The following is a 21004-nucleotide window of genomic DNA, read 5'->3' on the forward strand; positions in this document are numbered from 1 at the left end:
TCTAAAACGCCAACTGCTTCCGGCGACGCATCGGCGCTGGGCATACACCTAGGCAACGTGTGCGATCAGCGTTGAACGGGAAAAGCTTGGTCTCAACAATCAAGGAAATTATGGAAGAAAAGTAGTCCATGCCTCTTTGCCATGATCGCGCAGAACAAATGCGATCGCCCTGCGCTGCGGGTATGACCTTGCAGCCATGTGATCTCCTTGCAAGCTCAGGAACGAGGTTAATGTGGGATCGGCGATGGCTAGCGCAGGGTCTGGCCTTGCATCGTCAACCCGAGTACCCACATTAATCGACAAAGTCCATAGCATGCCGGTCTAGACGCACACTCGTTTTGTGGTTTGCATGGAACCCGCGGTTTGAAACTACTGCGCCTGTTTATTGACAGTTGGGTTGCTGCGGCTGTGGGAGCGGCGCGGATTGGGTATAGCCCTGCGTGGCGCCCGGCCCCTGACGTGGTATGCTGGGGTGCTGTAGGCTGCTTTGGGATGACTGTTATGCGTCGGGTAGAGGTGTGTGTGTGGTGGGGGAAAGGGTATTTAGTGGTCGCGTGCCTCGCGTTGTTGGTGCTCCTCTCGTTGGGATATTACCGTTTGTCGACACATACCTTTTGCTTCTTTTTTGCCTATCGCATTGCAAATAACACCAGTTACTTGTTCAATTCGATACATGCAAATACTCGGGTCCGCATACTACTACCATCTACCAACCACCTGACACCAAACCCCAATCAACGACAATCGCAACCGAAACACTACGACCAATACTTACAGCAACCGCCCAACATGCCCATCTTCCGTACATTGACGACCAAAATCAAAACCTCGCTCTCTCCATCTTCCTCTCCGGAAACATCACCAGATGGATCGCCCACCTCACCGCAAGTGTCTTCCTTCGAGAGGATCAGCGGGCGCAAAGAAGGCGGTGTGAGTGGAGCGGTCAAGCGACCCGAAGTACAGACCAGAGTCGACTCCTACATGACTCAAGGAAGCAATGCCAGCAACGAGAGTGTAGAGGAGAAGAAGCAGCGCAGGCTGAGTCGGTTCAGGGAAGAGCTAGACTTCGAGGCTGAGGATTGAGTAAAGAGACGTGTGTTCTCAAAGGTATGTTGTCATTCATTGTTCCTAAGATGACATTTGCTAACTTCAAGCCAAGTTTATGCTTCTGAGTCTGCTGCACTATCTGCATTGCCGTCACCTTGCACTGGAGTGGCTGTCCTGCTCGCACTCCCACTCTTCGGCGGGCCTCTAGGCGGACCACCAACCTTGGGAGGCGGTGGTACACCAGAGCCTTTCTTGGGCGCATAGTCTTGCTCCAGACTCTTTTGCTCTCCCTCCTTGAAGTAGTCGTCCAAGCCACCGCCCCCACCACTTGCAGGGCTAGCGACATGATGCGCTCTGCCCTTCCTCTTTGGCGGCGGCGCCGTGCCCTGAGGTGGTGGTGACTTTGCCGGTAGCGCCATGTTGGCTGGCACGAACAACTCTGTCGGTGCACCCTGCGTTGGCGCAGTGGGGAAATCAACAGAGCCAGTCAAAGGACGTTTCTCATCAAACGACGTGGCCCCGCTAGCATCGCCTGTGGAGAAGAAGGTCTCGCCAGGCGCTGGCGGCGGCTCGTCCAAGCCCGCTGGAATTCGATGCAAAGCCCCAAAACCCAGCACACACCCTAAGGCTCCCTCACCACCCCAATTGCGCGTCGGCGTGATGGTAACGGGACGAGTCACGTTGTATTCGTGGTTATACACGTACAGCCGCAATGGCCTGTTTAGGAAGTCTTCCACGAGTTCACCTAAGCCAGACTCGCCGCGCACAAGCCCTTCGGGGCTGCCGATGACGTAGTCACCATAGGGTAGCAACCCTGCGGCATCAGCGGGGGAATTGGGAGCCACGTCTAGGATATGCCAGACATCCTCCGCGATGGCCAATGGAGACCACTGCAAGGAGATCCCTAGAGTCGGCTGATCGGCTGGGATTTGCAGATAAACTTCTCGGATCTTTTGGCCCTACATGGTGTCAGACGTGTATAGATAGTTCAATTGAGTGAAGTTAATTGTGACGTTTGTTCTCCCGACCTTCTGTGGTTGTACTTCCTTGCAAATGTATAATGTGAACTTGGACAATGACTCATGGCATCTCGAATGTATCGTGGTATGAGAAGGGGTACTTAGAACCTACCTTTGCGCTGAATACACCTAGGCTGATGGTCGCACCAGCACTGTTCCGTACCTCTGTCGCAAAGAGACTTGGGTCTGGATTATCCTGTTCACAGAGTTAGTACAAAGTCAAGGTGGTCTTCTTGTTTCCAGTCCATCCAATCTTGCCTAGGAGCTGACCCCCGCTTCGCCATCGTCTATCTTCTCCCGCTCTTGCATCCCTTTGCTGATATCTTTCAACCGAATGGAAAATACGTACAATGGTTCTTCCATTGATTCCAATAATAAAATCGAACCACGGCTCCAGAGGAACATCTAGATTAGCGTTCCTCAGCACCTGGAAGCCGTATGCGCCATTCGTAGCGGACTGCTGCTCTTCGTTGAGGGGCGCGGCGTCTAGTCGCGATATGAAGCGGTTCAACGCTCCGAACATGGACATGATGAGAGGTGGTGATTCTGATGGTTCCTTCAAAAAGTTGTCGTATGGTGATGACGACAGAGAAGTTGTGTTGGTCGAGGTGTCGTTGTTGGTGACTTGGAGGTTTTGGAAGGTGGCCATAGCTCGGGATCTGCGGCGCGCTAGCTGGGGCAGGTGCAGTGAGGATGGCAATGTGTGGTTAAAGTTGAATCGGAGGTAGTTGTAGTTCAGGATGCAAAATTCGGAACATTATCATCTGTACTGACCAAATTACATGTACCGCCACGTATAGCACTCACTGTCTGAGTAGGCAGTCGCGTCGGTCGGAACTATTCCTAATCAGGTAAGGCGTATCAGGATTGCTCTCACTCTTCCACAGTATCTGCTCGGTCACCTCATCATCCACACATCTTCTGAAGTCAAGACCCATTACCTGTGGCTTCTCAAATCAGGCTACTCTCACAACTTAGTGCATCGCGCTTGCTGGGGATATGAGTGAGACGGCGGGTGAGAAAGGCGTAGACCAATGGTCGCGTGTCGAACAGTTCCCCGAACATTTGAAGAAGTACAGCCCATTTCTTCCACTCTCAGAGATTCTTGAATTCTAACAATATCAGATATTGGCACCAGCGGTTCAAGATATGGGAAAAGTATGACCAAGGCATATGGATGACAGAAGACGCCTGGTTCGGCGTGACACCAGAACCCATCGCGAACAAGATCGCAGCCCACATATCTGAGTCAGCGCCCAAAGACAAAACCGTCATCGTCGACGCATTTGCTGGTGTTGGTGGTAATGCCATAGCACTAGCGCGCTCGGGACGCTGGGAACGCGTGTTTGCTATTGAGAAAGATGCCAAAACGTTGAAGTGTGCAAAGCACAATGCCGAAATATATGGTGTGAGCAATAAGATCTTTTGGCTCAACGCAGATTGCTTTGATGCCATGAGCAGGTTCTCGGGTCAAAGCAATGTCGTTGTGTTCGCTAGTCCGCCATGGGGAGGTTTGTCTCTTTTCCACACCATCATTCGAATTAAGCTGATGTGTTTAGGAACTGAGTATGGTGCTGAAGACGTCTTCGACCTCAGTAAGATGGAGCCGTATAACCTCGAAAAGCTTTACAAGAGCTTTACGAGTATCAGCAAAGAGGTTGTTCTGTATTTGCCGAGAACGTCGGATCTTAATCAGATTGCGAGATACGGACAAGATGGGAAAAAGCTGGAGGTTGCGCACTATACTATGATGGGTGCTAGCAAGGTAAGACACAGGAATCCTTGATGCCAATCTCTAAACTGACTTTGCACAGGCACTCTGCGTGTACTTTGGTAACTTCAATTTCGATATGGAGCAGGACTCATAATGAAGGAGCGGATGACGGAACGTGGTCACCAAAATTGACGCATGTTCCATCTTAGTCCATCTCCGGTACTACCCTCTCCAAGAAAGCGCACAAGTCCCGAAGCTCAGCTCCGGCCATGACATGCCCCATGCCCTCATATTCTTTAATCGTCACCCTATCCTTCTCGATGCCAAATCCATACAATGCCTCATAACACATGCGATGCGACCGCTTCGGTACTAATCTATCCCCTGTTCCTCTTGCCAGAAATATATCTCCGGTGCTGCTTACCTCCTTTGGTAACCCAGCTTGTTGTCTCAGCTTGGGTATTTGATCTGCCAGAGGAAGGTATCCAGATAATCCGACCAGCCCTCCCAGCTTCCCGGCATATTTTGATACCAATCCAGTCAAAAGTGCCATAGCATGGCCCTGTGAGAATCCTCCCAAGACGATCCGCTCCGTTGGAACGCCCTGATCGACGAGTTCATCAATCAGTGTTGTGATGTAGGACACGGTAGTCATCATCCCCTCTTCATCTTCGTCGTCTTCGAGCTCAGGTCGAGATGGTGGATAAGGAGAGAGGCGTGTGGGTAGATACCAGGCTGTAGTAGCTAGGTCATGGTTCTCTAGAGCGTTCGGTATGGTCCAAGACATGTGTGGCAGTTTATTCGCGGACTGAAACTGGCGAGCGACGCTTTCCAGTCCTTCTGCTTCGTCACCAAGACCGTGAATGAAGATGAAGGCCGCAGACTTAGAAGCATCGCTAGGTGGGGTTGTGGGTGGGAGTACAATTGGCGGTCTCCTTTCGGGCGCCATGCTTGGTTGTATGGGCGATGTGCAGTGACCTAGGTAGCTGGGGTTATTCGGGCAAGTGGTCACAAGTTCGATCTACGGCTTTCCGGGACTATACATGTTAAAGATCTGCCGAGGATGCAATAGCCTTTTGATGATCACGGCTAGCATCCGATAAGATGATGGCAAGATCGGAAGTAATCTAGATAGTGTACGTACCCCGCATCGATCATGCAGGTACGCGGCATCTGGACTTTGCGACGCGTCGGCATGTGATCCATAATTTCTACACCTCCGGACTCTCCGCAACATCACCTCTTACACTCCACACTCCACCATGCCACACGTCGAAGTGCTCCCAAACTCCACGGCGACCGTTGCGCCTGGATGGACCTATGTCGTCGACACAGGCTACGACCCCTCAAAAGTCGCCATCAACCCCAAGAACAAGAAGCGCGCCGCCGCAGCAACACCAGGCGGTCAACGGGCGGAGAATGAGCTCTCTGCCCGACAACAGACAGCCATAGCTCGACGAATAGCCGAACTAGAACGCGACAACGACCCCAAGCAGCTCATCACGATACCCGGAAAGCCGAGCGTGCCAAAGACACAAAATGCAAGGAGGATCATACAATACCAGCGGCAGATCAAGCATTGGCTCGACGATGAAGAGGCGCAATCAGGACAAACGACAACTACGTCCAGGGGAAGCGTTTCTCAGCCCACAGGGGGAAGGGGAGCAGCGCAAGCCTTGCGAAGGCAAAGCACATATGCTTCTGTGCCTGCGACGCCAGTAGAAGCAACGCCAGGGCCTCCAACAGTTGCGCAGACTCCGTCGCGTCTCGAGGACGCAAATGCAGACGACGCGCTGCTCTCGATCGACGATTCCATACCCGCGCCGTTGAACCCCACCGAGCTCGAGGCTCTACTTGCCGCTCCACCACTTTCCTACGCTGCAAGCCACGCCGCGCCTCCTCCCGCTGGCGGTCCACCACAGAGACAGTTTTGCGACAATTGCGGATACTGGGGACAAATCAAGTGTCGCAAGTGTGGAGCGCGGGTGTGTGGGTTGGAGTGCAAAGACGCGCACGAAGCAACGAGGTGCTTGAAGTGGGCATGAGGACAGAGAATGACTGAACATAGCATTGCGATGGCGTTGGTATGCTTTACGATACCCAGATAGTGTAATCTATCTATAGAGCAACATCTTGCTCAATACACGAATTCCTCTCCTACAAGCCTCTCGCTCAGTTTCCACAGCCTCTCTGGGTCTTCCGGGTTCGTCGCCGTTGGCTGCACCTCTTGCGGCGCTACGTTGGCGTTGTCAAGATACGCGCCGTTGTAATTGTCCAATCTCGTATCGAAAGCGGCAACAACATGGGTAGCCGCGCACTCGTCGAGCGACTTCACGTCAAACTCACGAGCCCAGCCGATCTCTTTGTCTTTGGCCACTGTATGCTTGTCAGAAAAATCTTAGGCCCAACTTTCGACTACGGCAACTTACCAACACTCTTCATGTCTTCATCGTCGAACTTCTCAGCAAGAGATGTCCCAAGCGTCACTCCCGGATGCAGACTATACGCTTTCAACCCCTTCGAGCCCAGCTTTTTTGCCAACGCATAAGAGAACAGTATGTTCGCCGTCTTACTCTGACCATATGCTTCCCACTGATCATAGACTTTGCCATCTTGGAAATTCGAATCGTCGAATCGCACACCACTGAAGCGATGACCATCACTGGATATGTTGACGATTCGAGGTGCCTTAGCGGCAAGGATCTTAGGCATGATGAGATTTGTGAAGAGGAAATGGCCAATATGGTTGCACCCGAATTGGTTCTCGATGCCGTCCGCTGTAGTACGGTAGGGGCCCTTCATTATGCCTGCTGAGTTGACGAGGACATCGATGTGGGATTCCGGATATGCGAGAACTTCATTCGCGGCTTCGCGGACTTGCTTTTGCGATGCCAGATCCAGGGTCAAGATGCGCACTTCGACGTTGGCGCTCGCTGGGTTGGATTTGATCTTGTCGGCTGTGACTTGCACTTTTAATGGCGAGCGGCCAGCGAGGATCAGAAGAGCGGGTTTGTGCTTCGCGATCTCCTCGACAAACGTTGCCCCCAGACCGCCTTGCGTTACGCCAGTCGTCAAGACGATCTTGCCAGCTATGTTGGATGCGTTGTCTGCTGCGATGGTTGAGGCAAGCGCGTTCTGGCGATTGTAGGGCAGTGGTGAAGACATAGTACGCGGTTTGAAGAATCGACGAAGAGGGCCCTTGAAATTGTAGACAAACAGATGTTTTTAGAGTTATCCAGTTTTGGTGGATCACGAAAAGTCACCTCTCTATATATGTTATTGATCAGGTAGCCGCTTAGATACTGCCATGCCGGGCGTCGTAGGCTTAACTCCGTCCGCTGTAAGTCCGCTTCTCCACTGAGAAATCTTCGTCGTTGCATGCCTACTTACTGTGGAAAATTAATGAGTTTGTACATTCATTAGTCGAAAGCAGGTATAGTGACAGTTGGCTTCAGCGGCATAATTGGCCCAGTGCCCGGATGCTGAGTAGGGGATGTGACGTCACAGGTTGTAGACACCGAGAATACATGCTACATGCTCTGCTATGCGAGTTTCGATATCGAGAGCAATACAGTTGATGTGATGATCTAGGATAGTGTTGTTTGTTGTGTTGTTGAAACTGAGAAACTGACAAAGCGTTGGTTGTAAAGTGTGTCTATTGCAACAAGAAGATTAGAATCTGGGTACTATGAAGTCAATCAGACTACACATCATGTCACTAGTCAGAGGTCTTACATACGTTGCACACGAAGAAGATCTTACAGAAAGATATTATGGGAAGTATAGAGTGCTTATCGTAATCTGGTGGTGTACACGGTAATGTATATTGTAGAAGCGATCTAGGGTATAACAACCAGCGCATGCGTCCATGCTCCATTTTCCTGTCTCCTCCTCTTCCTTTTCCCGGCATGATGTAGCCGTGACTATGCAGCGCCTGGCGCTTTTGCCTTTTCCTGGGCTTCGAGCTTTCTCCGTGCTGCCAGAATCATCTCCTCTCGCCGTCTTTGCAAGTTCGCTTGCCTCTCACTCTTGTCTGCACTCCATGATTTCGCCTTCGGCTGCTCCTCCTGTGCCGGCTGCGAGACTTGGCTAAGCTTCGAGGACAGATTGTATCGTGTTATCAGATCGGGATGTGCGGGTCTCGCTGGGGCTGGGGATGCTCGCGCCGGTGTAGCTGCGACTCGCGGTGCCGGTGTTGGTATTTGGAAAGACGCTGGTGCCTGTGCATGTGTTAGCATATGTCGACGGCATGACAGGATTCAAATCAAGAGACTTACCGTGTCTAACCCTCGCCCGCTCAGGGCCCGCTCCGTTGTCGCCGCAACGTTTCCGCCATTCCTCTGCAGATCCCATGCGATGTCGCGTCTGCTCAACTGCGGCAGCATCTCAGCGACTTGGTCTATTTGCGCAGGGCTCACGCGGAGTGCAGCGCGGTTCGCCGCAGCTCGCGTGCCTGGGGCCGCCGCCGTCGGCTTCCTCAAGTACCATCGTACAGCAAGGAACGTGACGACGATGAAAACGATGACTTGGGGAATGTTGATGCTCTGTTCCGCCATGACTCTATCTGCGGTATGAGTCGGAGGCTCGTGAGTCGATGCGCTGTGAATGTGTATGTACCGAGGTGCGGCGTAAAGTGCGTTGGTAGCAGCCGAGACTCGCAAACGGGTACCAAAGTTGTAGTTATCTGAGCAAACGTGGTTTCAGATCACCGATTGCTTTCAGGTTTCAAACGAGAGCGCGATAGCGGTATGAGCGAGTTTACGGACAGTGTATTGAACAGTGTTCTGTCAAGTTCAAGTGAGGTCGCCATGTTTCGGACGAGCCTCGGCGAATAGCGAATCACCGAAAGGCCAAGGACCCGCGCTGACCCCTTGATGTCTTTCACTCTCGCGACCCACAAGTTCGCGCCTTCTCCATACTCCACCCTAATCCTTCGTTTCCACCCACGTCGGTCCCAGCCGTCTAGGCATACACTCATTTCCGACGGCAATCGCTTCAATATGTTATGACGTTTACATGCTTCGAGATACCCCCAATAGTCTATTCACGTTACGCACACGCTACGCACTTTTGATATATAGTTATGAATGCTCCAGTAATATCACGGAAGCCGCTTCCAGAAGCAGCCCAGGCGCATTTGAAGGCCTCGCCCATTGACACTACTACAATCGGGTCGAAATTGGAAGCACCTTTACCTTCAGATCAACGAACGAAAGATGCCATTAGGGTCACCGCTCCACGTGAGGTGCCCTCACCTGGCGATAAGTCAACTCACAATGGAAGGCGGTATGGCCTCACATGTGCTATCTTTACTGGTATAAGAACAAGCTCTTTTGCTTCGACACTCTCTCGTCACTACAACAACTTCCCACCACACAAAAGATACTTCAACAACCACATCAACCGCCGTACACTACTCATCATGATCGGCATCACTTTTGTCTCCCTTCTGGCTCTCATCATCGGTCTCGCAGCAGGCTTGGTTATCCCCTCCAAGTGAGTCTTTGTGCTTTGCCTTCTTCCAATAGGCTCAGCTAACAACACCCATAGCAACAATGCCGTGTCTCCAGCCATCGGACCCTTAGCTCAAGGCCAAATGACGTATTACAACCCTGGTTTGGGCGCTTGCGGTCATACTCACGGTGATAACGACGCTGTCATGGCTGTTTCTCACGGACGCTGTAAGTATTGATCTTCGTCAACTCATCTACGAGACACACACTAACACCGTGTTTTCATCAGGGGACGAGGTCAAAACTCCCAACCCCAACGACAACCCACTTTGTGGTAAACAGATTCGAGCCCACCGTGTGGACGAGCGCACTGGCAAGGACGCCAGCGTCCTTGTCACCATTGTCGACAAGTGTAAGTACTCCGGATGGCACACTCCGTCTCACGCCACTTCATATTGCTGTTGCTAATGTTTTGCCAGGCATGGGATGTGCTTACGACGACATCGATGTCAGCCCTTCCGCGTTCGACAAGTTGGCTGATAAAGCCAAGGGCAGGGTCAACGTGGAGTGGTCCTGGGCCTGAGCACTGTCACTTGGTTCGCGTCACACAGTCATGACTCAGGGTTGAGTCGACTGTGACACATTACGGCATTTCCTATTACTCACACACTGGTGTGGCATATATATGCTTTCAAATTCTACTGATGATATACTCTTCTTCTACCTTCTGCTTGATACGTGAAACTGTTTACATTGACAGTAACTTTCTACCTTTCGACAATCTACATCACCCTGTGCGTAGATATCCATGTTTCTCAACAGAAAACCAAGCAGAAGGAGTTCCTCTAAATCTACGACAAGCATACCACGCCCGAAAATAGGGAAGCCCCAGCTTGTCAACGCAGGTTCGGGACCTGAATACGGGACTGAGGGTCTCGCGCCCCAGGCTCAGGATCCCGAGCCCCAAACTCAGAATTTCGAGCCCCCGAGTCCAAATCTATCGGAGAAAAGCCTACCGAGTCTTCCCACTTTGACTTCCCAAGTTTTTACCCCGTTCGCTCAGTCGGAAGGTTCGGGATTCAACCAAAGCCGAGATATGGATAACGACCACCTACCAAGACCCAGATACACAGCATACGGAGGCGAATCTCATCGTGCCAGCTCGGTATATCCCCGAGATACGTTTCAGGACTCCGATGACAAAGATCGTAAAGCAGGGAAAGGAGATCCCGTGGTGGGCCGTGCCCTATGGGAACATCTCAATACTAGTCCATATCATACCAACGAGAAACTCGTCATATCTCCACCTTTTGAGCAAGCTGAACCATCAAGGGAAAAACTTAGGAAGCCCCTCAATCAAGATGGTCCATACTATACCGAGGAGAAATATGACGACCTTCCCTTCACTAGTCCAGCTCTTGAGCAAGCTGCACCACCAAGCAGAAAGCTTACGAAGTCCCCCAATCAAGATGGTCCAAAGCAAAAACCCAAGTGGTACTGGGCAATATCTATCCTGGCAGCTTTCATCGTAATCATAGTTGCAACATTAGCCGGGCTCGGTTCCGGAGGGTATTTTAGCGCGGATAAGCAAGACAAAGCGACGACGGAAAGCGAGACGTTCAGTGCTTCGTCAACGCCGCTTCTGACGGAGTCATCAACCCCTGAGAGAGTCACGAATGCCGCTATACCGTCAGAAAACGTTCCAACGAGCGTCGTGGTTGTCACGTCTTCCATCGAAACGAGCGAGACCCCGTCCTCAACGCCTACGCCTACGCCTACGTCTACGCCAACGTCCACTCTTGAGTCCAGCTCAGTACAATCATCGAGTTCCCTCAGCAGCCCGTCCTCCCAATCTTCTAACTTCATGCAAAGTACAGCTGTCCTAGAAGATCTTGTTGGGAGGAGCGGCTATCTAGACCAACGTGCTGATGGTTCTCTCCGCTACGATTCGCTTCTGGACCTAGACCAAGGTGGATACCTTGGTCGAAGAGAGGACCCAGAGGATTGCGAAGATGTTACTATAACAATTACTACCACGTTGACAACGACGATCACGAGTACTATTCGAACATCTAGAATGGTAGCTTCGAGTGTTGGCAGCGATTCAGCTTCGCCGCAGCCGCCAGAGCCCGAACCCGCAGAGACCGTTCCAAAGTGCATAACAAATACCATCTTCCATACTGGTGATCTGCCCGATTCTACAGCTTCCTCGTATGATACCGATATCCCCAGCATGGAAGTCTCTTCTGTTACCGCCGACCCAACGGCTAGTCCAGATACGACACCTCTACCTACCGAAACCTCAGCTACTCTATCTGCAGGTGAAGAGACTGGAGTCATTTCAAAATCTTCCGTTGCGCAAGCGGGACGACTAGCACCATATCCGTGGAATAGTTTACGATATCTCCGGCGCTTTTTGCCGCTGTTCCCTAGGGAAAACGAGCAAAATCGGCATTTGCTTCCTTCTCTGACGTTCATACCGACTGCGACAACGAAGAATAATGACGCGGATAAAAGCTACAGTGTGAAGGTTCTCAGTACGACAAGCAGCAATGCCGCGGTGCGTCGAGAAGTGCAGCATTGGAATTTCATGGGCAAACCGAATCCCGCAGTACCTTCGAGGATTCATGAGCGCCGCGAAGTGCCTGCTCAACCACCTTCTCTGTCAGGTACAGAGGTAATGAAGACATACTGGGACGCATATTGGGATTTCCGGCTACTAATCATACAAATGTGCTTCTCCGTCAAATCAGAAAAACCCCCGACATCTGGGGATGTCAAGATGGGCCAAACGCTGAACGAGACCATATGCGATGGCTTCGAGCAGGACTTTCCAGCAATAAGCGAAGGAGCAAAATGCGACCACAAGGACTCTTTCGAGAGGCTGAATAACATGGTTAAGGTATTGTGTGCCTTGGCTAAGGAAGGCGAAAAGTATGTTCAAAGTCTGGCTTTGCTTTGCCACGTCCAAGACACTCTCAAGGGAAAGGTTTATGAATGTGGAGGGGAAGAAGGAGGGGTGGTATCCGGCACAGCTACGATGATTGCCGCGTCGTTGATGGAGACCTTCGATAGCGGACCATCAATAACTAAGGAAGAGCCTGCACCAAGTGCAGACGTCGAAGCCACCCCAGATAGTAGCCAGATTGCGTCTGATGTTCCCAGCTTTTCGCTACAACAAAACGCCGTGGCGGATGCAAATCTTCCTCCTGTCAGTACATCTGCTAGTCTCGTTGCTTTGGCTAGTGAGCCTCAACTCATAACCTCCGCCGCCAGTCTTGTCCCATCGCCCGTCCTCCCCACTCCTCCCGTTTCCGGAAACTCACCAGTTCCAGTTTCTCTGGCACCACCCCCAGACATCAATGCAGTACCACCACATCACTCTAACACGCCACCAGCCGACTGGACAATCCCCATGTTGACTTATACCACACAACCATACACGGATGCTGATGAATATACCTTGTTACGTACCGTGCCAACTGATGGCGTGGCCCAAGCGCCAATCTATTCAGGAGAACATCTTTCGAGAGACTGGCCAGATCTTTTCCCATTCTCGATCCCCACGGGTTACGTGGCTCCCAACATCGTACCCGCAGAGCCCCAGATCGGCCACCTGACAGAGTTTGGTCCCGGTGGCGTCGGAGCCTGTGGTGGTCCTGACATGAAAAGCAATGAGCTTGCTGTCGCCGTCAGCTGGGTGCTGTTCCAGATGGACCGAGAAATTGGGGGATCTCCCTTGGAAGAGAACTGGGTCTTCCTAGGAACACATGACGACGGCAGGGACATGAGATTGAGTGCTCTGTGTTTTCGAGGCATTAGAATGTGGATGGCTGATGATCAGGGTAAGAAACTGGTGGAGCAGGAGGTCGTAGTGAGAGACATGTGCACAGCATGTAACGTGACGCATTTGGACATGCAAAAGGGCACATTCGACAAGTACTGGGATGGCGGTGGAAAGGGTAGAATCAGTGTCACATGGGAATGGATGCAGGAGGCACCTACTGACGTGCCAGGATAGAGTCTCAAATTGCCCAGTTTCCTAGTGGGTGTTCAGTATTGGCGTTTTCGGAAGATTGTTATAGGGCCATATGTGTAAATTTAGAATCCGGTTCTGCAGTTTGAAGGAGTTCTTATCCCGCGTTACCTCCAGCGTTGGTCCAGTGCTTCGCGATGGTTTCACTAGGCAGCACGCCATGATTCTTCTTCATCGCATATACCTTCAATGGCCCACCTTTCTCGTCGTAGACTAGCACGGCTGCGCGCTCTTTCGTACGTGTGACGGCATCCCTTAGTTCTGCAAGCACACTCACCATCTTGCGCAATTTATCTTGATTGGCTTCCTCCCATCGGGGGTATTCCTTCTCAGCATCACTGATGCTCACCGAGTGCACCGTACCCTTGTCGTGGTTGCCGTTCATAAAGTAGGGCGTACGACCGAACCAAAGCTGCGGTAGTGCTTCTGTAAGACGTGCGAGCTTCTTGGCTTTGATTTCCGCGAGCTTGGACGGGTTGATGAAGATTCCCTTCTCAACGACTACTGTAGGCTTATCGACGGGAGTCTTTCGAGGTTTAGTTTGAGTTGATGGCAGGCCTGCAATATTTAGTTGTGCCATAGCAGCGCTCACGGTGCCAACGGGCTCATCCCTAGGCTGTTTAGACTTCGAGTCCAGGACGACATCCGGGTCATCGTAATACGCATCGACTTCAAAACGGACAACGCAGTTCAAAGGGCCGATATAGTACCGAATGACCCTGTGATGACTGCTAGAATTCCCCATTCCATGATCAGGCATGGTGAAGGTCTTCTCGAAGTTATGTCCGTAGCCCGCGTTCGGTGCACCATGGATCATTTGCTGAGCGTTCCGTTCTTTACGGCTAATAACGAGCGTATTGCCGACCATGTGTAAGCCCATGCAGAAAATGTCCAGTTTCCTCCCAGCCGAAAAATCGAGTAGCTTGCGAAGACTGTTGCGGTTGGCGATGATGTCGACTCGATCTAGCACGACGTCGGGTCCCATCACAGCAAGGGCAGCGAAGGCTGGCTCGAAAGGATACTTGGGCACGCGAGATGAGTTCTGATCGACGAAGTGTCTCCCTGAGTCCTGAGCTAGAGAGGTCGGCAGCGGTGGAGGGTTCCACCTCGGAGGTGCACCAGGTACATAGATTGACCCATCACACTGCCAGTTGTAGCTACACAAGGTCTCGAAGCCACGCTCAGACGACACCTTGGTGCCATCTGGCTCCAGTGTTGTTGCTTCTATTGTGCGAACGGGCAGCTCGGTGGTCTCCCGGAACATCCATGACGTTTTCCAAGAAGGCGCCTGGTGTGGAAGCTGTGCCCGGGGTTGTCCTGCTTTCGCAGATTGAGGCCTCAATCCCTTTGATGGAACTGCGTCTCCTTGAGCTAATATTGGAAGCTTCTCTTTAACCGGTACCTTCACTGTTGCAACTTCTGCTGACGCCAAAGAAGTTGTTACGGGTGGAGATGCTTTCGCTCCATTTCGCCTAGCACGCTCTCTATGTGTGGAGTCAGACTTGAGTGGAAATTGGGGCAAGATTAGCCTACTCACAGTTTTGAAGGACGCGCATTTCGTGCCTTCGGCCGTATAGCATCGTCCTCTTTGGTTACTGCAGTCCCGGCCGTTGTAGGCTGGTGATCGCCGTCAATAACTGTCTCATGGGCCCGGAGTGCGTTCGTTGCTACTGAACTCTCGGCTTCCACTGTTGCTGTATCCTGATTCTTGTGCTGGCTGCGCTCCTGTTAGCTGTCTGTACACTCGTACAGACTAATGTCAGCGCAATACTTACCGCTTTCTACCACGTTGGCGTTTCTTTATCGGAGCGACCTCTTGACCTGACTTCTGCTCCCCAGAGGCTATTGGGGTGCCACCGTCGTCACGAGTACCTAATCTCGTGGCGGTAGGCTGAGCCACGGACTGCGACATGCTTAGTGGAGTTGTTGGCTTGTTAAGAATTCACATGCCAGGGTGACAGAGGTAGCATGCGTCGAGTAGCAACCGCAAGGCAGAACCTGTGTAGTGGGGTAGCTGTTGCGCGCATCAGGATAGCTTGTACAGCCTAAGTTTGAGACTGCCAAGTCTGTGCGCCGTCAGAGTCGGCTGCACTGGCTGAGTGAAGGTGAAGAGGAGTGCGCAGCCTTGGATGCCTACCTAGGTAAGCATTGGAGAAGTCATCATCGATGACACGCAGGACGAAGCGCGTCTGAGATGTCTATCATCCAACCAGTCGACTCTTTACACATGGCATGGATGTTACTGCAGGCGATGCAGCTGGGGTCGAACAATCTAGGGGGGTGTTTGTGGAGGTGCAGGTCTCACGTGCGCAGGCGATAATGATTGGCAGGGTCTGGATCGGTTACGCGTCATTCCTCTCGGAGTCGGCAGCATCCTTCAACTTAATTCCTACGATGCACACGACCATCTCCGGCCTTGATGCTTCACTTCTACGCTTCTTACTTCCCCCTACTACTTTTAATGTCTAGTTAACTTCTGCATACGTGTCTTGGCCTGTCGTCTCCGCATGCTTGGCAAACCTCCTCCGCCGCAGCGTTAGGCGCACTATCTGCAATGTCGACCGTCTTCGCCTCCCTGGTACGCCCACCCAAGCTGCGACGGGCTTCCGCAGCTACGCAGCCCGCGGCCCAGCCTCCGCCCTCGATCGACAGTCATGGCCTCGACGAGCCCGACCTGCGCGACCTCAATACCGCCCTGCAAGCGCTTACCGACATCTTCCCCGACCTGCAACCCGAGGTTTTCCGAGAGATGCTGTCTACTTTTAGCGAAGAGAGCAGGCTGCAAGTCGTCACCGAGACGCTCTTAAAGCATGGCGACAAGTATGTGCGGGGCCGGTACAGGAAGCCCGCCGAGCAGGAAGAGCAGCGGGAGACGGCGCAGAAGTACAAATACCGCAAGGAAGACGCACCGAGAGACACACGAGGCATACCCCTTGCGCTGGAAGAAAAGTTTCGGTCACGGCGATATAAGGAGGCTGCCAAAGAAGCGCTGTATCAGGAATTCAAAGGCCTGAGCCACTCGACCATCAAGGCTGTGCTGGCTGAATACAACTACAGCTATACGCATGCACGACCGACGCTATTGGAACTATCAACTAGAAGTTGGAGATCCAGCATCACCAACTTCCTGATGCGACGGAAGGCGCCGACGGCCAGTGACCACCCCCTGGTCATTTGGACTCCCGCCGACGAACGTCTGAACCGTCCGTCTATGCCACTTCTCGTAAAGACACGAAGCGACGAGCTGAATCAGGAGCTGTACAACGCACTCATTGTACCGGAACATGAGAAACACCGGAACGCGCAATTGCGACAGGACTATGACTTGGCCATGCAATGGAACGAAGAGGAGGCCGAGCGTGAAGGCGAAATGTACGACTGCGAATGCTGCTTCATACCCAACACGCTTCAGCAGATGTCGACCTGCGATATCGACGGCCACTACATCTGCTTCCGTTGCATACGGCATGCTATCAACGCTGCCCTCTACGACCAGGGCTGGGCGCGTAACATCAACACGGACCTGTGTACCCTGAAATGCATAGCGCCTATGACCGGTGGCTCCGAAGAGTGTCGTGGCTGCATACCCTTCTCGTTTGTGAAGCGCGCTCTTCTGGAAGAGCAAGATGGAAAGGACAACCTGAACAAACTCAACGAGCGCTTCGCTAGCGATGCACTGACCAGATCTCAGCTACCACTCGTACAGTGTCCCTTCTGCTCGTATGCGGAGTTGGATGACCTCGCGCTTCCAGATACCAACCTCTTCGCCAGCCTACGTTTCAAATCCCGCCCACTCATACTGGCTTCGCTGGCCTCTGTGCCCTTATTCGAGCTGCTGTGCTTCCAAGCCACTCGAGCCTTACTTTTCGCATTTATTCTTATCTACACCTTCGTCACCATCACATTTCGCCTGCCCGTCATCGCACCCTTTCGATCCGCGCTCAGGCGTGTCCACCTAAAGCGTCGCGGTCTTCGGTTTCAGTGTCTATCCCCAAGCTGCGGTCGCGCATCCTGCCTCTCGTGCTCCCTTCCCTGGCATGACCCCCACACATGTTTCTCTTCCCAGCTCACGTCCCTTCGTCTCACACTCGAACGTGCTACCACAGACGCAGTCAAGCGTACCTGTCCTCAATGCAACCTAGGCTTTGTAAAATCCGAGGGCTGCAATAAGCTCGTTTGCCTTTGTGGGTACAGCATGTGCTACATCTGCCGACAGGGTCTTGCGAATGAGGGCTATCAACACTTTTGTGGACACTTCCGTGAACGGCCCGGACAGCCATGCGGCGAGTGCAACAAATGTGATCTATACCGCGTAGAGGACGAAGAGAGGGTGGTCAAGAAGGCCAAAGATAGGGCCGAGGCAGAGTGGTGGGAAGCGCAGGGCGATGGCGCGAAGGAAGGGCTGCAGAAAGAGGTCGGGAAGAACGAAGGCTCCGCGGCGAAAGGGGTGGCGGGGCTGAAGAGGGGAAATTGGGAAGCCTGGATCGAAGGCGTACTGGATAGTGTGCTTGTTTAATTATTTGCTGTTGGCGTTCGGATGTGGCCACATATCGTCAGAGAAAGATTGATACCCAGAATTCATATTATACAGCGTCCCATGTGGACGCCATATTAGTTGCAATTCTTTTGCTCAGTCCCAATCATGACTGCCGTGTGACTACCAAACAAGACAACACGGTAGACCACCTTTATTCAAGTCGTTGCCTAAGAGAGTTACTAAACCTGAGGCCTATACCGAGATACCTAAATGGTAACCACCAAATAGTTGACCATTCTCCAGACTTGAGCTAGTTATGTGTGAACGACATTTTTCTTCAAGGATTTCACGAGACTTACGAAGATGTGTGCTATCAGTGGTGAGACATCCTTCGAGTGGCATTACAATTTTCAATATTTGACATGCACACTCTTTGTGCAAGCTCTTGTGTTAACAATACTTCTCTTTTTAAAAGGACCTAATTAGATAAGTGCATATAAAATTTAGAAGTTGTAAGTTACTTATTTACGTTGCTACTGCAGTACTATAAAATAAAGATAAAGAACTAAAGTATTACATTGCACTTAGATATAAGTTAGAAGGAGAATATAAGATAGTTGCTGCTACTGCGTCTTTGTTGCTTGCACAACGCACACACTATAGACGAACTAATTATCACCACCGCTTCCTCAAGCCCCAACATCCACACACTCTTTGTGCAAGACATAATACATTTATCCTCAGCTGTTCCAGCGGAATGAATGCCTGGCATACACGCGAGAATGAAGACTGCATCAAGCTTTCTCCCGGGGTCCAGGGTTCACAGAAATGTAGAGCGTTCGTGACAGAGGAACTGGTGAAGATGAATGCGTTCTTGCGTACACTTCCGTTCTGCAGGGCTTATTTCCGAGATATCGCTCTTACATTTTGCAGTTGCTAAACATGCAAAGTCCATAGGCGCTCACGACGTTGGCTACCGTTGTACCCCTCATCAGGGACCAACACACCACCTTCCTAACGTCACCTAGCGCCCCGCAAGCGACGGGGAGCGTTATCAGCCGCGATCCTATCTCCACTGACATCATCACGTCTACACATTATCAATCTGCTATCACCCGCTGCACTCTTGGCTATTCCTCGGAAGAAAGATCTCACTGTGTCGCCTACGATGCAGGCTAGAGATCTGGGACCTATCGCGCGTTCATCGGCTTGTCGCTACAGGGTTCATGATAAGGGATGCTGGTCGGAAAAAACGATGTTTGGCTGCCATTGAGGACGCAGAAGCGATCTTCGATAGATGCTCCTTGATAGGTAATGCTGTATGCCGGGTATGAGGTCGGCATGCATGTGAGGGGCGACACGGCATTGCAGATGTTGAGATCGTAGGGTACTGGGTTCGTTACATATACCATGTCGCACCGCATGTTACATGGACACCAATCGAAAATAATATCTAGTTTACCTGTCCTCGTCTATAACGGCAAGATGAGCATCCCGGAGAAAGAGATAGCCCACGAGTCGAAATCGGGCGACACTTCTCCTTCGCGACCGCATTCGGACGTCGAGATTGGTACCGTCGAGGAGCCATCCAACAACGGCGATGAGGCACTCAAATTTCTTAAGAATGCACACAACGTCGGTGCTTTTACGCCAGAGGACGAGCGAAGACTGGTTCGGAAGATTGATTGGATGATCATGCCATTGATGTGGTGTTGTTACTGCTTGCAGTATCTGGACAAGACACTAGGTATGTCAGCTCTTTGCATTGCTGCATCACTGCTCTACAACCAAGCATACTGACAGTTCATACCAGTGAACTACGCGGCGGTGATGGGTCTCTATGAGGACGCCAACATCAACACGGCACAATTCTCCAACCTCGCTCTCTTCTTTTACGTATCTTACCTCGCGCTCGAGTTCCCTCATGGCTACGGCATGCAGCGTCTGCCTACTGCAAAGTACCTCGGCGCAGCCGTAATACTCTGGGGTCTCGTCACAGCACTCACTTGCGTGTGCAAGAACTACGGCGCTCTAGTCGCTACACGCGTTCTATTGGGTTGCTTCGAGTCGGCCGTCGCGCCCAGCTTGATCCTGATAACTTCGATGTGGTATAAGAAGAAAGAACAACCGCTGCGAACCGGTATCTGGTATCTGGGAGTCGGTAAGTCCTGGCTGTACGAAATGCATGTGAGACATATGCTGACTTCGTACCTCTACCCCTGCAGGAACTGGAACAATTATTGGAAGTCTGATCAGTTTCGGGTTTCAGCACTACGAAAGTGACACTTTTACTAGCTGGCAGATCATGTTCTTGGTCGTGGGCCTAGTTACTGTCTCAGTCGGTATAACTGGTATGCTGATCTCTATCTCTGGTTCTCGGAATGGTACTGACGTACGTAGTGGTGTTGCTTCTTCCCGACAACCCGATGTCTTCTCGCCTAACCCCAGCAGAGAAGGTATGGGCAATCGAACGTCTACGCGAGAACCAGACTGGCATAGAGAACACGCATTTCAAGTTTCACCAAGTGCTTGACTGCTTCAAAGATCCGCAGACGTGGATGTTATCGATCATCACCATATCATCCAATGTACCCAATGGTGCAGTGTCTTCCTACCAGGCCACGCTCATCAAGTCATTCGGCTTCAGCTCTAAGACTACAGCTTTGCTACAGCTACCTTCGGGCGCCGTCAGCGTCATCTCAATCCTCATCGCTACATATCTCGCCGGTCGTTTCAACCAACGCGCACTGAATGTGGTCTCCTTACTTATACCCGGCGCACTTGGAGGCTGCCTCATGGCTTTCCTCCCTGGCGAATCCAGAGTGGGAAAGCTCATCGGGAACTATCTTACCAACTGCATTGGCTCCAGTTTACCGCTCCTCTACTCCTGGGTATCTGCGAACATTGCCGGTCATACGAAGAAAGTAACCATGAATGCTATTCTGCTCATGTCTTTCTGCCTTGGAAATATTATCGGACCGTTGACATTCCGCCAAGGCGATGGGCCGGATTTCATACCAGCCAAGGTCACCATTGTAGTGACTTGCGCATTCGCGGCTGCCATGGCGCTCGTGTTGAGAGCCTACTACATGTGGGAGAACAAGAAGAGGGATCGAGAGGATGCTGGGACGCATCTTGAGAATGAAGAGTTCCTTGATTTGACGGATCGCGAGAATAGGCGGTTCAGGTATAGGTTATAGGTTGGGCAAAAGGATAGGTAGCCTAATGAGAAAGCGCGAGGCGGTTCAGCACGAACCT

At 51.8% G+C, this 21004-nt stretch overlaps 11 protein-coding genes across 11 annotated transcripts; 7 read left to right on the forward strand and 4 right to left on the reverse strand.

The window, feature by feature from the left end:
• Window positions 1–789: 789 nt before the first annotated feature.
• J4E83_002050 (uncharacterized protein) lies at window positions 790–1083 on the forward strand (the record flags this gene model as incomplete). Its single annotated transcript, XM_049329002.1, has 1 exon — window positions 790–1083. The coding sequence occupies one exon, from the start codon at window positions 790–792 to the stop codon at window positions 1081–1083; it is 294 nt and encodes a 97-aa protein (XP_049191974.1).
• A 1982-nt stretch (window positions 1084–3065) lies between these two features.
• J4E83_002051 (uncharacterized protein) lies at window positions 3066–3934 on the forward strand (the record flags this gene model as incomplete). Its single annotated transcript, XM_049329003.1, has 4 exons — window positions 3066–3139; window positions 3192–3577; window positions 3626–3831; window positions 3881–3934. 4 exons carry the CDS (start codon window positions 3066–3068, stop codon window positions 3932–3934), a joined length of 720 nt encoding a protein of 239 aa, XP_049191975.1.
• A 51-nt stretch (window positions 3935–3985) lies between these two features.
• Window positions 3986–4729, reverse strand: J4E83_002052 (uncharacterized protein; the record flags this gene model as incomplete). Its single annotated transcript, XM_049329004.1, has 1 exon — window positions 3986–4729. The coding sequence occupies one exon, from the start codon at window positions 4727–4729 to the stop codon at window positions 3986–3988; it is 744 nt and encodes a 247-aa protein (XP_049191976.1).
• Window positions 4730–5042: 313 nt separating this feature from the next.
• On the forward strand, window positions 5043–5825 carry J4E83_002053 (uncharacterized protein; the record flags this gene model as incomplete). Its single annotated transcript, XM_049329005.1, has 1 exon — window positions 5043–5825. One exon carries the CDS (start codon window positions 5043–5045, stop codon window positions 5823–5825), a length of 783 nt encoding a protein of 260 aa, XP_049191977.1.
• Window positions 5826–5917: 92 nt separating this feature from the next.
• Window positions 5918–6945, reverse strand: J4E83_002054 (uncharacterized protein; the record flags this gene model as incomplete). The annotated part of the gene is made up of 2 exons (XM_049329006.1): window positions 5918–6156; window positions 6210–6945. 2 exons carry the CDS (start codon window positions 6943–6945, stop codon window positions 5918–5920), a joined length of 975 nt encoding a protein of 324 aa, XP_049191978.1.
• Window positions 6946–7703: 758 nt separating this feature from the next.
• Window positions 7704–8336, reverse strand: J4E83_002055 (uncharacterized protein; the record flags this gene model as incomplete). Its single annotated transcript, XM_049329007.1, has 2 exons — window positions 7704–8000; window positions 8058–8336. The coding sequence occupies 2 exons, from the start codon at window positions 8334–8336 to the stop codon at window positions 7704–7706; spliced, it is 576 nt and encodes a 191-aa protein (XP_049191979.1).
• Window positions 8337–9202: 866 nt separating this feature from the next.
• Window positions 9203–9816, forward strand: J4E83_002056 (uncharacterized protein; the record flags this gene model as incomplete). Its single annotated transcript, XM_049329008.1, has 4 exons — window positions 9203–9276; window positions 9331–9461; window positions 9523–9645; window positions 9713–9816. The coding sequence occupies 4 exons, from the start codon at window positions 9203–9205 to the stop codon at window positions 9814–9816; spliced, it is 432 nt and encodes a 143-aa protein (XP_049191980.1).
• A 1969-nt stretch (window positions 9817–11785) lies between these two features.
• On the forward strand, window positions 11786–13254 carry J4E83_002057 (uncharacterized protein; the record flags this gene model as incomplete). Its single annotated transcript, XM_049329009.1, has 2 exons — window positions 11786–11793; window positions 11856–13254. 2 exons carry the CDS (start codon window positions 11786–11788, stop codon window positions 13252–13254), a joined length of 1407 nt encoding a protein of 468 aa, XP_049191981.1.
• Window positions 13255–13366: 112 nt separating this feature from the next.
• On the reverse strand, window positions 13367–15181 carry J4E83_002058 (uncharacterized protein; the record flags this gene model as incomplete). Its single annotated transcript, XM_049329010.1, has 3 exons — window positions 13367–14753; window positions 14807–14986; window positions 15045–15181. 3 exons carry the CDS (start codon window positions 15179–15181, stop codon window positions 13367–13369), a joined length of 1704 nt encoding a protein of 567 aa, XP_049191982.1.
• Window positions 15182–15823: 642 nt separating this feature from the next.
• Window positions 15824–17785, forward strand: J4E83_002059 (uncharacterized protein; the record flags this gene model as incomplete). Its single annotated transcript, XM_049329011.1, has 1 exon — window positions 15824–17785. One exon carries the CDS (start codon window positions 15824–15826, stop codon window positions 17783–17785), a length of 1962 nt encoding a protein of 653 aa, XP_049191983.1.
• Window positions 17786–19231: 1446 nt separating this feature from the next.
• J4E83_002060 (uncharacterized protein) lies at window positions 19232–20946 on the forward strand (the record flags this gene model as incomplete). Its single annotated transcript, XM_049329012.1, has 4 exons — window positions 19232–19493; window positions 19560–19907; window positions 19972–20097; window positions 20147–20946. 4 exons carry the CDS (start codon window positions 19232–19234, stop codon window positions 20944–20946), a joined length of 1536 nt encoding a protein of 511 aa, XP_049191984.1.
• Window positions 20947–21004: the final 58 nt, after the last annotated feature.

This window comes from Alternaria metachromatica (genome assembly GCF_023757995.1).
Source record: "Alternaria metachromatica strain BMP 0045 chromosome Unknown scaffold_3, whole genome shotgun sequence".
NCBI lineage: Eukaryota > Fungi > Ascomycota > Dothideomycetes > Pleosporales > Pleosporaceae > Alternaria > Alternaria metachromatica.